Source organism: Capra hircus, chromosome 18, assembly GCF_001704415.2.
Source record: "Capra hircus breed San Clemente chromosome 18, ASM170441v1, whole genome shotgun sequence".
NCBI lineage: Eukaryota > Metazoa > Chordata > Mammalia > Artiodactyla > Bovidae > Capra > Capra hircus.
In genome coordinates, this window is record NC_030825.1 from 57,125,281 (window position 1) to 57,142,787 (window position 17,507).

The 17,507-nt window shown below is 51.7% G+C and overlaps 1 protein-coding gene across 1 annotated transcript; it reads right to left on the minus strand.

Moving 5' to 3' along the window:
* On the minus strand, window positions 537–15,829 carry TSKS (testis specific serine kinase substrate). Its single transcript, XM_018062808.1, has 11 exons — window positions 15,660–15,829; window positions 14,862–15,087; window positions 6,606–6,701; window positions 6,317–6,400; window positions 5,922–6,005; window positions 5,069–5,355; window positions 4,426–4,620; window positions 2,824–2,997; window positions 2,041–2,176; window positions 848–972; window positions 537–716 (listed from the first exon to the last, which is right to left on the minus strand). Exons 1-11 carry the CDS (start codon window positions 15,827–15,829, stop codon window positions 560–562), a joined length of 1,734 nt encoding a protein of 577 aa, XP_017918297.1. The 3' UTR covers window positions 537–559.

Here is a 17,507-nt window from a genome sequence, read left to right on the forward strand (position 1 = left end):
TTTGGCTGCAACGCATGTGGATCTTAGTTCCCCAAACAGGGATGGAACCTGTACCCCCTGAGCTGAGATCTTTAAACTCTCAGCTCCAGTCACATTCAGAGAACTAATGAGCTTCCATGGAAACCCTAAAAGAATTTCACATTTCTGATAAACACAGGGTCAACATGGCTGAAAATCCAACACAAGCTGTAGCTGTATGGGTTCCAGAATTACATACCAAGTTGAATTAAAAACCTTGCCAAGTCTCCGATAGGAAGGTTGGGGCATTGATTGGGAAGGAGTGGAAGTCTGAGACTTACAATGGGAACATCTGATTGAACACAGACAAATTTGAGACTTTTGAACTTTCTTTGTTCCCACTTCTCCACACTGGCTATCAGTTCATTCTTGACTCCCCTTTCAAGCAGAACTCATCAGAAGAGTGTACTATCATTGACATCCCATCGGCTGAGGATCAAGTCAGAGTGAGCACAGATGCTGGTGGGTGGCGTGTGCAATTTTACTAACTCTCTTTTGGTGCCAAACAGGAGACTGAATTCATGCCAGCATGAGGGGCCATTTATTGCTCAGGGGTTGAGCCCCCACGTTTTGGGGGAGTTCCCCCACCACTTCCTCCCCCCATTGTCCCTGTGGACCCCTCAAGTGGCAGGTTGCTGAGCTGATCGTGAAGGGAGCACATTTTCAAGTGTAGATAGTCCAGAGCGGCCACCTTCTCCCTGTAATGAGACAGTGGGCAGTTAGTGCTGGTGAGGCCAGAGGCCTTGGGGCTGAAGTGGAAGGTGGGGGTGACTCAGGCCCTCTCCCCAAGACCTCACCCTCCTCCCATGCCCTCAGCCTCCTTCCTCACTCCGGCTTCATCTTGTCCGTCAGCAGCAGGTTCTTGGCCCGCGAGGCTTCGTCTTGGGCCAGCCGAAGGGTGGAGCTCAGGGCCTCTGCCCTGACGTGTTTGGCCAAGGCCTGGCGCTCCAGCTCCTGGGGAGAGGAGCGTAGGCGCCGCTGGGCTTGCTGGACTGGGCTGGGGGTGGAGGGGGGATCTGGATCGCGAAGCGCAAGGGGTAGGGTCCCCTGGGGCCCACATCCCCCCCTGGGAGTATCCCATCATGCCTTGAGCCTGAGGCTGACCCCAGCATCCCACAATGCACTGGGCCTTCCTGATTCCCTTGTGCACTAGACTTATATCTGTCCCACCATCTGTCCTTTACTGACTGCACTGGCCTTCTTTGTCCCTGTAAGCACTAAATCAGCAGCTGTCACTTTGTTCCTTACTGCCCATGAGCCACCATGTGCTTGATGTCTGGGCCCCCATCTCTCATCACGTGGTGACCATCTACATCCCATAATTCACAAGACCCCACATCTCCTGTCTATCAGGACTCTCTGTCCCAATAATAGGCCTCAGTGCTCTGGTGCCCTGTGTCCCACAATGCACCAGGCCCCAGGTCCTTTACTGCCTCATTTGTCCGTCTCACCCACTACAACTCTTATCCCATCACACATCAGGCCAATATCCCATAATATACTAGATCACTATGTTTCAGAATGTACACCAGCCTCAGATTCCACCTGCTATTGTGCCTGTGTCTGTGTGCAGTGCCTCAGGAAGGGCTGTGGTTCCATTTCCCATAATGCGTTAGCTTACTGTGAGCTGTAGTCACTGGTTCCCCGTCTGACCGCAATGATCCCATATAATGCACTGCCTCTCAAGGTTCATAGAAAATCAGGCTTATATTCCACGAAGCTATAGACTGGTGTCTGTCTTCTCTGTCCCACAAAGCACCAGATCCAGGTTCCATGATGCTTTGGGCCCAAGTCCATCACCCAAGCTTCCATAATGACTGACCTATGACTCACTAAGAACTAAACTGCTCTCCCCGCCCCCGCCACATTCTGACATATCAGAGCCAAGTGTTCCTCCAACACCTGCTGCCCCCAGCTCACCCTTCCCATCCTGCCACACACTAGCAGTATCCTTGTGCCTGGGGCTCCCCTCCCCCTGCCCTGATCACAAACTGGACCATGGTGGCCCATGGTCCTTGGTACCAGAATCTTCTTGTGTAGCCTCTGGCAGCTGGGGCAGGCAGGAGCCAGGCCTCTCTGCTTCACCTCGTCCACTAGCGGGGTCAGCGCTCGTTCCAGCAGCTGCTGCAAGGACTCCGTGGACAACTGCTGCCCCTGGCTGGGGGAGGGGTAGTCACCAGATGAAAGAGGCCTCAGACCAGGATGGCCCAGGCCTACCTGCTTTCACCCAGGCCACCTTCCCACCATGCATGGGGGCCAGACTACAGTGCATCAGGTGTACTTTGGATTCCACAGCATGGGGAACTCCCACAGTGCCTGGGGGTTTCCACTCCCGACAGCAGATGGCCCTCAGCACATCAAAAACTCACATTTCTCACAATGCACTAGTTAAAATTGATCCCACATTGTATTGGAAGTGCCCCCCCCATTCCTAATACAGGTTAAACATGGTATCCGGTGCCTCTCCAATACCCCAAGGTCTCACACTTCCCTACAGTGCACTGGACAACTCTGCCTCCCACCAGTACCACTGCCCAACCTTCCCATGATGCACTTGGAAATCTAGGATGCTCGAAACAAAGCAAGACTTTCTCATGTTCCACAAAACACTGACTTCACCGTGTGGGGAAGGGAAGAAATATGACTCCGCAAATGCAGCAAGACTGGCCCATCCTATAATACATGGGGCTGCCCTGTCTTCCACAGTGCATCTTCCTCTCCATTCATGCTAAAGTCTCATCTCCTTGGATGCTGTGTCCTCAATATGACACAGAATGCACCTGGAGCCAGGCGCTGCCCCCTTACCTGGCACAGCGGGTACAGGAGCCTTGGGCTCCCCGATCCAGGTTCATAGAGAGGTCAGACACTCTCCGAGAGCTCTGAAATTGCCGTCCAAGCTCCTCCAGAATTGGTTTCACTGGGCCCAGCCCCTCCAGTTCGCTCCTCAGGGAAGCCACAGACACTGCGGACCGCTCCACCCTGAGATGTGAGAATAAGCAGCGCAGTGAGGTTGCCTCTCAAAGAGAATACAGGCGTCCTCTGATTTCTGAAAGGTCGCTTTATCCCAGTCCATTTTTAGGAAATACCTACATTAGTACCTGTTTTCACTAACCAAAAGAAATCAGAAAAGGATTTTTGCTTTTATGAAAAAAGCACAAAGCATTTGTTTTGTAGCAAGCTCTTGTTGTTGTTCATTTGCTATGTCGTGTCCAACTCTTTGCAACCCATTGATTGCAGCAGGCCAGGTTTCCCTGTCTTTCACTATCTTCTGGAGTTTGCTCAAACTCATGTCCATTGATTTGGTGATGCCATCCAACCAACCATCTCATCCTCTGTCGCTCCCTTCTCCTCCTGCCCTCAGTCCTTCCCAGCATCAGGGTCGTTTCCAGTGTGTCGGCTCTTCGCACCAGGTAGCCAAAGTACTGGAGCTTCAGCTTCAGCATCAGTTTCCTTCCAATGACTATTCCGGGTTGATTTCCTTTAGGATTGATTGGTTTGATCTCCTTGCTGTCCAAGGGACTCTGAAGAGTCTTGTCTAGCACCACAGTTGGAAAGTATCAATTCTTCCCAGCTCAGCCTGCTTTTACAGAAGCAGGACACACAACAAGCAGTGAGTGGAGCCACCAAGCTCCTCCTCTGAGAACTACACTCAGTATCTAGGCATCAAGCACCATATCTTTGAACTACGTTCTGTGGGCATCTGTGCTTTACCTCAATTTATTTTGTGCATCTGTTGGCAAGATGTATTCTAAGGTAGTTGATTCTTTGCTTTATGCTATTTTGGCTTACCAAAGGTTTCACAGGAATCGCTCTACTTTTGTATAGCAGGGTGAAGGCCCAGCAAGGCTCCACCCAAGATTAGCCCAGTACCTCTGCCTCCGTACAGTTTGCAATACCTCGCCACACGCGCAGCCTCTGCTCTGACTGGTCCATCTTTTTTTTTTTTCTTTTATTTCGGGAATGCCTCTTCTTGTTCTCTAACTGGTTTATCCTGTTCCCATTTGCCTCCCCTTGCCCTTTTAAGATGCAGTGAAAGTGAAAGTGGCTCAGTCGTGTCTGACTTTTTGCGACCCCAGGGGCTATACAGTCCATGGACTTCTCCAGGCCAGAATACTGGAGGGGGTTGCCATTTCCTTCTCCAGGGGATCTTCCCAACCCAGGGATCGAACCCGGGTCTCCCACATTGCAGGCGGATTCTGTCCCAGCTGAGCTACCAGGGAAGCCCGTCTTTTGTAGGGCTCCGCCCCTCAGTCCTTAGGTAGAAAGCACCCCTCCCTCCTCTCTAATTGGGGCCCCCACCTGTCAGTACTACAGTCTCCGTCCGATTGACTCCAGCTGATTGGCCCACCCCTTCACTCAAGGCTCCGCCCTCCCAGGTTCCCACAGTGCTCTCGGGTGGGCCCTTACATGGTGCACAGCTCGTCCGCCCGGCCCCGCAGCTCCTGCAGGCCCCGCGCGGTCTGCGCCTGCTCGCGCTGCGCCCGCTCCCACTGGCCCAGAAAGCCGTCGAGCCTGCCACCCAGACCCCCGAGCAGCCGTAGGGCCTCCTGCACGGCTCCCTCCTCCTGATGCCACCGGGCGGTCAGCGAAGACACCTCCCTCCTGTAGGGGCAGAGGTAAGGTACCCGGCAACGCTAAGTTTGGACACGCCCTGTCCGCCTGGCCAGGGGCTCCGGACCCACGCAGTCCCCGAATTCTCCCGTCCTGTCCATGTGTTGGAATCCTCTCACGTCCCCCAGAACCCGGCCCGGAAAGAATCCCCTTGTCAGATATCCTGGCCTTCTCTCAGCCTTCCTCCCAGCCCTGCATCAACTGCTCCAGACACTGCCTCCTCAAGATACCACTCGCCCCAACCCTGTCCCCCTGAGTCTGGAGCCACCTGCCACCTTCCCAAACTTCGCCCACCTCATTTTCACAGGCCTCCCCGCCACCAGTCCTATACTCTACTCACTTCTTCGAAGTCCTGCCCTTTCGGGTCATGGCCCCAGAATACTCCTTCCTAGGCTCTTCGAGGCTCCACCCCCCGGGCCCATCTCGAGATCCCACTCACCTCAGCTCCTCCAGGCCGGCAGAGACCTTTTGCAACTCCTGTTCGCTCACGACGGGGCCCTCCCCTGCCCGGGGCCCCATTCCCCAGCCGCCTGAGGCCAGGCCTCGCGGTCGCGGGGGTTCATCGGGGCTCCCGGGCGGACCGGAGCAGCCTAGGGGCTGGGTGGCGGGGCCCAGGCCGTGCCTGGAGAGGCCAGCCTCCAGCTTCTGCTCCAGCTCCTGCAGCTCGGCCTCCTGCCTCCTTGGAGTCTCATCCTGCAGTTGCTGCTGGAGGTAGCGCAGCTTCTCCTGGGCAGGGAAGGCAGGCAGGGTTAGCTTGAGCATCCCACCCCTTGCCTCCCACCACCGCTACCTCCACCTCCACCCCCAGATCTGCCCAATGAATTCCTGACGCTAGAAAGTAAATGGATGTGGGGACGCGATTAGGGAGGGAGGTTCCATTTGATGCCCAGCTGGAGTCCCAACTCACCTTAACCTCTAAATGCCTGCCTCTCTGTCTCCATCTAGCCCTCCACCCCAACTCTAATCCTCGATAGGCCTCAAACTCCAGTCCCTCCTGTTTAGAAAGAACAACTGAAGCTTTCCCAACATTCTGTTGGGAAATCAGTGGGCGTGTGGGCAGGACAGGCATTCCCACCCACTCCAAGTCTGACATGAATTCCTCTCCCTGGGACCTGAATATGACTGTGCGTGGAGAAGTATGACCATGAACACGAAGGAGCAGGGGGGTGGCGGTGGTGGCGGCGGTGGCGGTGGCGGTGGTTGGTAGGGCGGGAAGTCCTACCCGAAGTCCACCTCGAGTACCTCACATACTTGAGTAACTTCCTCAAACCTTTAGACCCCCTCCGCCTTACCTCCAGCAGAGCAGAATTCTGCTTCAGGACGTTGGTTTTTATTTCAGCGTCTTCCACCGACCGGGTCACCTTCCGGCAGTTCTCCTGGGTCAGGACACCAGGGCAGGGGCCCTGCCTTCCCATTCCGGTTCCGTCTCCCAACCCTTATCCTTGTTATTTTCCATGCAGGTTCCACCCCCCTCAGCCGAGACGTGCCCACTTCTTGTGCAAGGACTGTCTCCACCCTTGGTTCACTTGGCTAAAGGGCGGGTTTGTCCTCGGACCTCTCCCATGCTCCCTGTCCGCTTGCCCCCATCTCTCTCCTGTCGACCACTCCACTCCTCCCCATTTCCTCTCACCCTCTTCCTACTCCTGCTCCCTTCTTTCCGCCCCGCTCCTGCCCCTCAGCAGCTCACCTTGAGTTGACTGCAGTACCCTTCTAGTTCTTCCGCCTCTTGTCGCCTTCTCTCTAAATTCTCACTCAGCACAGAGCACTCACTCTGGAGCATAGAAGGGAGGAGGGGTTAGCCAGGGCCTCCAGGGGACACACCCTGGGGAGGAGAGTGGGAATATCCCTTTCCGTTCTGAGCCTCAGTCTCCCCCAGCTGGGCTATGGGTGCATTGAGCTGGAGGATAGCTCAAAGAAGGGGAACATGGCCCCGGAAGAAGGGGAGGTGTTGGCGGGGAACGGGGTGGCCCTCACACCTGCAACGTCTGCACGTGCTGGTTAACCCGGGTGGTCTTCTCCTTCAAACTGGTGATGGAATCTTTGGCACGCACCAATCCACTGTTGACCCCACTCTGGGGAAGAACCAGAGACAGCCAGGGGTCAGTGGGTGTAGGGGAGCAAACCCCAACCCCAAGAGAAAGTCTTAAAACTGGCTTTACACCTGGATTCTGCCCTGGAATAGCTGGTGGAATTGGGGGCCAGGGCTGCGCCTCTTTGATTCTCGGTATTCTTGCTCCATTAAGCCAGGGGGCAGACTCTTTTTCTGCTTAGTGGATGGGAAGAAAAATAAGTAGGATCCAGGAGGGAGTAGGGGGTTGGGGGTTGCTCAGACATGTGGGAGAAGGGGGATGTTCTTAACCTGAGATAAATGCCTTTGGGTCCAGAGACATAAATAAGATAAACTGTTAAAACACATGCCCTGTCTTTCTTTCCAGGCAGTGGAGAATTCTAAAGATAACCCACTTTCCAAATATAAGCACTCACTATGCACCAAGTCATGCACTTACCCACGTTTTCCCATTTATTCCCCACAACCGCCCCTCTTGAGGTTATTTTGGCGCATTTTGCAAGGGAGGCAAATGAGGCCCAGAGAGGAGATGTCCTTTGTATTCCCAGGTACATGGTATGTGAGGTGCCCTTGTCAGAATTTATACTCAGAACCATTGTTTTAAACCATGATGCCGTGCAGCTGCTGATCATAGCTACCTTATATCATCATAAAATGCTTTGTGACCCCTGTCAAAAAAACTGGCTCAGGAAGGCTGCATGTGACAGGATCTCCACTCTCCTGTCTTCCACATTTATAGAAGAGTTAGCCTGGCACATGACTGCCCAGCCAAAGACTACATTTCCCAGGTGCCCTTGCAGCTGGGCAAGCCCATGTGACTAAGTTCTGGCCAATGGAATATGAGTGGGAATAATATAGGCAATTTCCAATTCATGCCTTTAATAAAAGAAAGTAGGGAGCATACTTCCCTTTCTCCCCATGATGTTGATGGCTAAAGCCAGGGCAGCCATCTTGAACTATGAGATGGAGGACACAAGATAAAAGAATATCGAATTCTCAACCCTGTGAAGCTGCCATACTCAATTCCAACCATTCAAATACTTGACATGTGAGAAGGAGAACGTTTTCCACCTTGTTTATGCTACTTTGGGGACTTCCCTGGTGCTCCAGTGGCTAAGATTCTGTGCTTGAGTTTGATCCCTGGTCAGGGAAGTAAGATCCTCCATGCTGCAACTAAGAGTTTGCATAAACACATGCCACAGCTAAAAATATCCTGAGTACAGTAGCTAAAGACCCTACATGTCACAAGGAAGACCCAGTGCAGCCAAATAAATATTTAAAAAACCCAACACTGCTACTTTGTGTCTTTTTTGTTACAGCAGCCAAGCTTGTGACTTAATAACTGAGCCTCCAGAACCCTGGGGCCTCTGACCTGCTATACTTGAGATGTTTATGTCAGCAATAAACTATCCTGCTTCAACCAGATGTTTTGGTTTTCTTTCACAGCTGCTAAAGTAATACACAAAGAAAAAAGAACAAGCTTCCTCCATTGTAAAATGGGAACAACTTCACATTTCTTGCACAACTGCTCTGGATAAATACCATGATAAATACTGTATTAAGGTGATATCAGCAAAATGGAGGAGTTGGAAACCCCCAAATTCCACCCCTCAGTGAGAACAATGAAAAAAAAGTGACCAAAACCGACTCAAGTCATTAGGAAGATTACAACAATCATAAATATATATGCACCTAATAGAGCTTCAAAACATATGTATCAAAAACTAACAGAATTGGGAATTCCCTGGCAGTCCAGGGGCTAGGACTCTGTGCTTTTGCTGCCGAGGGCCCAGATTCAGTCCCTGGGTCAGGGAGCTAAGATCCCACATGCCGCGTGGCACAGCACCCTTCCTCCCCCCTCAAAAAGAAAGAATGAATTGAAAACTAGAAAGTAGATCGGCAAAGAGACAGAAGACTTGAACAACACTATAAACCAACCAAACCTAACAGACATCTATAGAACATAACACGCAACAGCAGAACACACATTCTTCTCAAGCGGAATGAAACATTCTTCATATGGTCAAGGACAGACCCTAAAGGATATGAAAACGAAGTGTGCTTTCTGACCTCAAAGACCTCAGTAGAATGAAATTAGGAATCAAATGCAGAAAGAAATTATGAGGAACTCACAAGTATTGATAAATGGAAATTAACACATACTCATAAATAATGGGTGGAAGAAGAATCACAAGAGAAATTATACTTTGGAATGAGAGGAAAATGAAAAAAGATTACAGTGGAGAAAATGAAATAGAACAGTAGAGAAAAATCAGCATGCTGGAAGTTGTTTTTTTTTTTTTTTTTTAAAGATTGACAAAATTGCCAAATTCTTGGCTAGATTGCCTATGAAAAAGAGGAAGAATACTCAAATCACTAAAATCAGGAAGGAAAAAGGGGACATTACTACCAGTCTTAGGGAAAGAGAAAGGATTACAAGGGAACTCTATGAACAATTGGATGCCGTTAAATTTGATAACCTAGATGAAATGGAAAAATTCCTTGCAAAACACTAACTGGAGAAGAGATAGGACATCTGAATAGCCCTATAACAAGTAAAGGGTTTGAGTTAGTGATTTTAAAACTTCCAACAAAGAAAGCCCAGATGTCTTTACTGGTGAATTCTACCAATCTTTTTTTTTTTTTTCAAAAGAGTTGCTGCCAAATCATCTCAAACTCTTCACCAAAAAACAGAAGAGGAGGGAACTGTGAAGCCAGTGTTAACCCTGATACCAAAACCAAAGACATCACCAGATAGTAAAACTACAGACCAGTATCCTTTCTGGAAATAGCCACAACCATTTCAACAAAACACTAGCAAACCAAGTCCAGCAGCGTATAAAAAGGATTGTGTGCGTGTGTGCTCAGTCGAGTCTGACTGCGACCCCACGGGCTGTAGCCCACCAGGCTCCTCTGTCCATTAGATTCTTCAGGCAGGAATACTGGAGTGGGTGGCCATGCCCTCCTCCAGGGGATCTCCCCAACCCAGGGATTGAATCCGAGTTTCCTGCATTTCAGGCAGATTTTTTACCTACTGAATCACCTAGGAAGCCCTTAAAAAAAGAAAAAAAGATAAGGATTATATACTACACCATATATGATTTACCCCAGGAATGCAAAATTGCTTCAACATGAAGATTAACCCATGTGACATACCATATTAGTAAAATACAAGGGGAGTGTGGAATTCAGTCATGTCAGTGAATACAGAAATAGCTTTGGACAAAATCCAATACCCTTTCATGATAAAAACACTCAACGGACTAAAAGTACAAGGGAACTTCCTCATCCTGGAAAAAAGCACCTACAAAAAATATAATTAAAAACAATAAAACCCACAACAAAGCCATGGTGGTTTTAAATACACCCATAAATTTTTTGAGGCTGTTTCCAAATGTAGTGTTTTATTCCCTCACTTGAGTGTTGGCTGGACCTAGTGACTCATACCCAGTAAACAGCATAAGTCAGAGTGATGGTATGTGACTTAAAAAACTAGTTCAGGAAAGGAACTGTGGCTTCCTTCTTACTCTTGTCTGGCTCTGGAGGATGATAACTGCCAGGCCATAAGCAGCTCCTTCTGGAGAGGTCCATGTGGCAAGAAACTGAGGCCACCAACCAAGAGCTATATGAGTGCGCCGTCTTGAAAGCACCCCCTCCATCCCCAGTCAAACCTTCAGATGACTGTGTGTGCCTAGTTGCTCAGATGGGTCCAACGCTTTGTGGCCCCATGGAATGTAGCCCTCCAGGCTCCTCTGTCCATGGGATTTTCTCCAGGCAAGAACACTGGAGTGGGGTGCCATTTCCTCCTCCAGGGGATCTTCCCAACCCAGGGATCAATCCAAGGATCATGTCTTTTGTATCCCCTGCGTTGGCAAGCGGATTCTTTACCACTAGTGCCACCTGGGGAGTCATCAGATGACTACGTGTTAGTCACTCAGTCGCGTCCGACTCTGTGACCCAATGGACTGTAGCCCACCAGGCTCCTCTGTCCATGGGATCCTTCAGGCAAGAATACTGGAGTGGGCTGCCATTTCCTTCTCATCAGATGACTATGGCCCCTGCCAAAATCTTTTTTTCTTTTTTTAATATTTTTTGGCCAAGCAGCATGTAGAATCTTAGTTCCCTGACTAGGGATGAAATCGCGCCCCCTGCAGTGAAAGCATGAGGTCTTAAACGCTGACATGCCAAGGAAGTCCCACCAGCCCAAAATCTTGACTGCAACCCTAAGCCAGGAGCACCCAACTAAACCACTCCAGATTTGTTGTTTTGAGGTCATGAATCATTTGTTTCACTGCAATCGCTAACAGATACACAGAATGATATTTTAAAACTGAAGACCCAAAAAGTCTTGGACTTCTTGTAGGTAGAGGTTCTGGAAAACTAGGGGAGCAGGCCCTGGGGTCAATTCCGTTCTCCCACTTATTACTTGTAAGGCCTCAGAGATGGGACTTCACCTCTCTAAGCCTCTGTTTCTCTTCTTGTAAAACAGGGAAGGACTAATTGCTACCTTCACGGGGCTGCTGTTGGGAAGAGTACAGGCTGACCCAGAAAGGCGGCTGGTCAACACTTGGGGAAAGAGAAAGGGCACTGGAGAAAAGCTGAGGTCACTGGAGGTGAGTTTTAGGTTCTCTGAGAGCAGATTTGGGAAATAGTGAAGGCTGAGCCTGTTAGCCTTGGCTGAAAAGTGAATGGCATGGAGGAGGTGCACCTGTGCTACCTGTTCAGTCCCTGCCATGGCGTCTGACTCTTGGCCACCGCGTGGACTGTAGCCCACCAGGCTCCTCTGTCCATGGGATTCTCCAGGCAAGAATACTGGAGTGGGTTGCCATGCCCTCCTCCAGGGGATCTTCCCAACCCAGGGATTGAACCCGTGGCTCCCGCATTGTAGGCAGCTTCTTTACCACTGGGCCACTGGGGAAGCCCCATGGTGGAGGTGGGCGGCAGCCAGATCAGGAGATAAACCTCTCCTCCTTGGCCACCCACACGCCATGCAGCTGGGCAGTCCAATTCCCCATTCCAAGCCTGCCTCAGTTTCCTTTCCTGTCCAATGGAAATGATGATACTTTGGCAGATGGTGGTGAGGAGGGGTCAGCAAGATGTTAGGATCCATAAGGCAAGTGCTGTGATTAGTGTCAGCATCATTAAAAGTAACGAGAATACGACAGGACATACCAGGAAGGGTGGTTAGCACAGCCACCTCAGGGAAGGCTGCAGGCAGCAGGACAAGTGGGAAGCAAGGCTGCAAAGATCTAATCTGGCCATTTCTGCACGTAAGCACTGACATTTCCTAAAAGCAATACCACCTCCTCAATTGCATCCTCTGGCCTCATAAAGGTCTCAGCGCTTAAGCCATGAACCAGGAACTTCCCTGGCAGTCCAGCGGTGAGGACTCTGTCTCTCACTGCTGTTGGCTCACGTTCGATCCCAGGCTAGGGAACCAAAAACCCACAAGCTGCACTGGCATGGCCGGAAAAAAAAAGGAAAACACGAACCAAAGCGTCTGCTTCCCCATCTTCTTCCGACCCTCCATCCAGTCTGGGGATCGTTGTTCTCTCTCCGGGGCCTCCATCACTCAGGGGTGTCTTCCTCTTCTGTCCAGTTCTCTGTCCCACTTCTCTCTATGGTGTCTGTTCCTTCCTTCTCCAGGTCTCTGGCCCCCTCCTCTGCCTCTGGTTTTCTGTGTCCCCCTCAGCTGGTCTCTGTCCCCCTCCCTAGGTCCAAGTCCTCCTCTCTCTGGGGTCCTTGTCCCCCCGCCCCGGATCTTGGGCCTGCTTGATCTCTGGGTTTCTGCCCCTCCTCTCGGTCCATCTCCAGCTTTCTCTCCTGATGTAGCTCTGACGCTGTGTTCCAGTCCCTGTTACTGCCCGCCTCTTCGCTGTTCTTGCCCCTGGCTCAGGGTGCTGCCTGTCAGTAGTTTTTTCCATTTTACAGAGAAGCCTCATAGAGGCCAGGGCTCCCCCGCAGCCCCACAGTGAGCTCGCAGCTGCAGCAGACCTTGATCTTGGCCGCCCAGGGCTCTTTCTCAGGCATCACAGTCCTCTGGGGGATGTGACTCAGAAATAGCTCCAGTGGGAGGTGGACCTCTGCAAGAGCTGCCTGAGCGATGCTGGCAGCGAGGGGGAGGAGATGCCTTCCGGGCCATCCATCCCAGCTGGACTCTCTCTGCCCGCTCCCTTCTCTCCACCTGGTCCTCTTACCCGGGACCTTCGCCTGGCCTCCTCTCTGGCCTGCCTGCCTCTAGTCTCTCCCCTCCAAACATCTCCCACCTGGGCCCAGAGGCATCTCCTAAGGAAAAAAAGCATCACACCCACTAAACCTCTGGTCCTGGCCCTGCTTCTTACAAGCTCTCCAGCCGTGCAGAGGGTCACACCACTTCTCTCTGCCTCGGTTATTTTTTTTCTTCCTCAAATGGGTCATTATTCCATTTCCTTTGCAGAACTCAGAGAGGCAAATGAAACCCCCTCCCCACCACAGGGATGTGGCACAGTGCCTGGCACATAGTAGGTGCTCAGTAAATGGGTACAGAGCCCAAACTCCAGCGTGGCTCCTCTCCCCCTGCCCAGGAACACTCAATGGCTCCCTGTTGCTCTCAGGAGAGTGTCCACACTTCTCAGCCTCTGTGTCCTGTGCTCCATCCCTTGCCAGCCTCACCTCTCCCACGCACCACAATTGAGCCACAAGGACCTGTTCCCCCCTGGGGCTCTTTTCAACCCCTGTCCTTTTGTTTATGCTGTTCCAGCTAGGTGGAACACCCTTCCCTGTATTCCACCTTCCTTATCTTCAAGATCCAACCTGGGAGTTGCCTCTTCCAGAGAGAAAGCCTTTCTTGACAACGTCCAGTTGGGCCAAGGCCTTGCTCTTCAGGGCTCCCACGGTGACCTGTACTGCCCCCATCAATGCACGGTGCCTCCTCCAACCCCTGACTCCTAAACCTGGCCCCACTACTTAGAAGCTGTGTGAATTTGAGGGTGCTGTTTAACCTTCTAGAGCCTTAGTATCTTTGCCTGTGAAATGGGGATAACAACAACTAACCCGTATGCTGAGCATGTGGCTGACTCTTGAGCTAAATATTTTGCATGAGTGAATTGCATTTCATTGTCATGACAATCTCATGAGGAGGGTGAAGTTCTCTACAGAACTCTATCTTAGGTGCTACTGTATTTCCCGCTCCCAGACCAGTGCCTAACACATTTGTAGGTGTTTAAGAAACATTTCTTGCATGAACATACACATGCATCTCCATTTTACAGATGAAGAAACCGAGGCTCCAGAACATAGAAAGTGTTCAGTATCTGCTAATGAATCTTACTATCATTATAACCAGGGTTATTGTTAGTGTGATTCTCAGTGTCTGTGTCAAGCCTAGTTCAGAGCCTGGCCCAGGAGAAACCTGGCAAGGGGTGGAAGGTGATAGGGGAGTTAAAGGACCAAGGTATAGCATTGGTTAAAGGATCTGCCTGCAATGCAGGAGACACAGGAGACTTTGGTTCGATTCCTGGATCAGGAAGATCCCCTGGAGTTGGGCAGGCAACCCACTGCAGTATTCTTGCTTGGAGAATCCCGTCGACTGAGGAGCCTGGCGGGCTATCGTCCATAGGGTTGCAAAGAGCTGGACACAACTAAACATGCACATGTAGCATTCTGTGCTCTAGTCAGAACTCTCTAAATTTTCCTAGGTTTTGCTCACCTTGCAGTTTTGTAACACCTTCTGAAGTGGTCCCCTCTGAGATCTCATACTCATCCTTCAAAGCCCAGTGCCAACACCACCTCCTCCAGGAAGCTTTCCCTGATATACCCAGTCTGGTTTGAGGGGCCCTTTTCTGGGATCTCTGGTGTTACCACCATCATGGAATTTATCATCCCATCTGTATCTGTCACTCCCACCAGACTGGGAGCTTCCCTGGAGCAGGGACCTGGCCTGATTCCCAGCTGTGAACCCAGTCTCACTCAGGGCATTTGGAAGTGCCTGAGTGAATGGAAGACCAACCCCAGGCAACAGGCATCATTTACCCCCGACGGAGCAGATTCGTGGCTGCCTATCAGGGCCCTGTAGGGTGACCAGAACCTTCTCATTTCCAGTCATGAAGACCACCCCTCCATCCTCAGTTGTCTCCCACCAGGGTGAGGACCCTGGTCTTCCTCAGCCCAGCCAGGGGTCCCTCACCAGTATTTCCGTGATGTCTGGGTCATCTGGTGCCCAGGGTTGGGTAGGGGAGGCAGGGGGCACGGGCAGCGCCAGTGAGCTGCTGTCTTCCGTGGTTGAGTCTGTGCCCGAGGAGTCGGTGGGCTCCATGGCCGCCAGGTTGAGCAGGGACACATTGGTGCAGGCCGAGGACCGTTTGAGGTTCAGGCACCAGTGCATCGGCTCATGGGACATCCGAGGCTCAACCCTGGGGCGGAGAAATGGGCAAGAGGGTCAGGGTGCGGCCCCAGCAGGGCACAGCCCCTCCCTCCTCCTTGTCTGCACATCCCCTAGTTCCCTCTGACTCCATCCCCACTACCTTCTTCCTCCTACACTCTTGAGTCCCCCCTTGGCCACTGGCCCCCTGCCTGCCTCTCCTCTGCCCCGTCCTCTCCTTCCCCACCCCTTCCTCCAGCACCCACGGTGGGACTCGTGCTCTGTCGGAGGCAGCGCTGGGCGCTAGGACCCCGACTGCTGCTTCTGCCGCTGCTAAGTCACTTCAGTCGTGTCTGACTCTGTGCAACCCCATAGACGGCAGCCCACTAGGCTCCTCTGTCCCTGGATTCTCCAGGCAAGAACACTGGAGTGGGTTGCCATTGCCTTCTCCAATGCATGAAAGTGAAAAGTGAAAGTGAAGTCGCTCAGTTGTGTCCGACTCTTCGCGACTCCATGGACTGCAGCCCACCAGGCTCCTCCATCCATGGGATTTTCCAGGCAAGAACACTGGAGTGGGGTGCCATTGCTTTCTCCCAGGACCCCGACAGGGTGCTACAAACCCACCCGTGGAACGACACAGCCTTCTTTTTCTTCGCGATCCCCTTGACTGGGCTGGTCACCCCCCCAGGAGTCTCGGGGACCAGCTGGGAGCGGCTCTCGACCCCCGCAGGGGGGTCCCCGGCCTCATGGATCTCTTTGGACTGCCAGATTGTCTTCACCACCACGCTCGCCATGGCGTGTGGGGGGCCCGGCTCCCAGGGGCTCCTTCCTCCGAGACTGTCCACCTATTCTGACCACTGCCCCTCAAGGTCCCCCGTCCCCACAAGCCTGCCTCATAAAGGACCCAACCACTGGGCTCCAGTAAGGCGGGGGTGGGGGGGCGGGGCACAGGGGTGGGAAACGTGACTTATCACCTTCCCCCAGAGGGGCTCAGTGAACTCTTCCTTGTCCAGGTGTCTAGTTTTGCCCTGATCTTCCCCCCACTTCAGAACCATAGTGAAATTGATTCATTCTGAGCAGTGGACTGGCTCACTGTTTCTTGGGAGGGGTCCAAATTCCCTTTCCCTGAAACTCTTGTTTCAGCACTCACCCCCACCCCTGCCACCTGCATTCAGACTTGATTCATCCTGCCGGACTTGTCCCTTTCCCAGGGTCTGGGGGAGGATGAGGATTGGAAGGAGGGTCGCTGGAGGATCTCATATTCTATGGGAGGCTGGAAGGGAACAGACAGACAAGCAGTAGAAACAGACCGAAAAGAGCAGGTGTCCAAATGTGACACGAAGGGAATCCAAACCGGTGACGGCAAAGTGGATGTTTGTCAAAGCTCATCGATTTGTGCGCCTGGGATTTGAGCCTCTTATTGTGTGAGTTCTGCCGATTTAACCCCCCCAAAACTAAGGACTTCCCTGGTGGTCCAGGGGTTAGGACTCTTCACACTGTCTTATCTCTGGACCAGTTTCCTAGTTTCCCCTCTTTTAAGAACACATAGTGGATCAGGGCCCACCCAGATGCTGCCACTGCCAAGTCGCTGCAGTCATGTCTGACTCTGTGCGACCCCATAGACGGCAGCCCACCAGGCTCCCCCATCCCTGGGATTCTCCAGGCAGGAACACTGGAGTGGGTTGCCATTTCCACCCAGATGACTGCGTCTTAACTTGATCATCGCTAGAGACCCTACTTCCGAATAGGGGCGCATTCACAGCTATTGCAGGTTAGAACTTGAACATCTTTTGCAGGATGTAATTCAACCCAGAACAGGGTTGATGTGTATTGATGTCTACAACTTTTTTTTTTAATGGTTTCTTTATTGAATAAAGTTGACTTTTTTTTTTTTCCAGTTGTGCTGTGTGGCTTCGGGGATCTTAGTTCCCCAACCAAGGATTGAACCCCAACCCCAGCAGTGAAAGCACCAAGTCCTAACCACTGGAATGCCGGGGAATTCCCTGTAGCATTTTTTTTTAAGTAATTAATTTTTGGCTCTACGGGCTTTTCTCTAGTTGCAGGGAGTGGGGGCTACTCCCCAGCTGCGGTGTGCGGGCTTCTTCTCATTGTGGTGGTTTCTCTTGTTGCGGGCCACAGGCTCTAGGGCTCTCGGCCTTCAATATTTTTTGACTCACAGGTTCTGGAATGTGGGCTCTCTAGTTGGCGGCGCGTGGGCTTATTTGCTCCATGTCACGTGGGATCTTCCTGGATCAGGGATCAAACCCCTGTCCCCTACATTGGCAGGTGGATTCTCAACCACTGAACCATCAGGGAAGTCCCCCTGTATCATTTTATGAGACTCCACATATAAGTGATATCATACGGTACTTGTCTTTCTCTGTCTGACTTACTTCACTTAGTGTGGTAATCTCTGTGTCCATCTGTATCGCTGCAAATGACATTATTTTCTTCTTCTTTTTTTATAGCTGA

Bases quoted from the DNA above. Each gene is read 5' to 3' on its own strand.
- TSKS (XM_018062808.1), bottom strand. From the start codon at position 15,829: ATGGCGAGCGTGGTGGTGAAGACAATCTGGCAGTCCAAAGAGATCCAT. The intron at 5,356-5,921 runs GTAAGGCGGAGG...TTCCCTGCCCAG, and splicing joins AGAATTCTGCTCTGCTGGAG to GAGAAGCTGCGCTACCTCCA. The intron at 2,177-2,823 runs GTAAGGGGGCAG...CCCCTCCCCCAG, and splicing joins TCCTGTACCCGCTGTGCCAG to CCAGGGGCAGCAGTTGTCCA.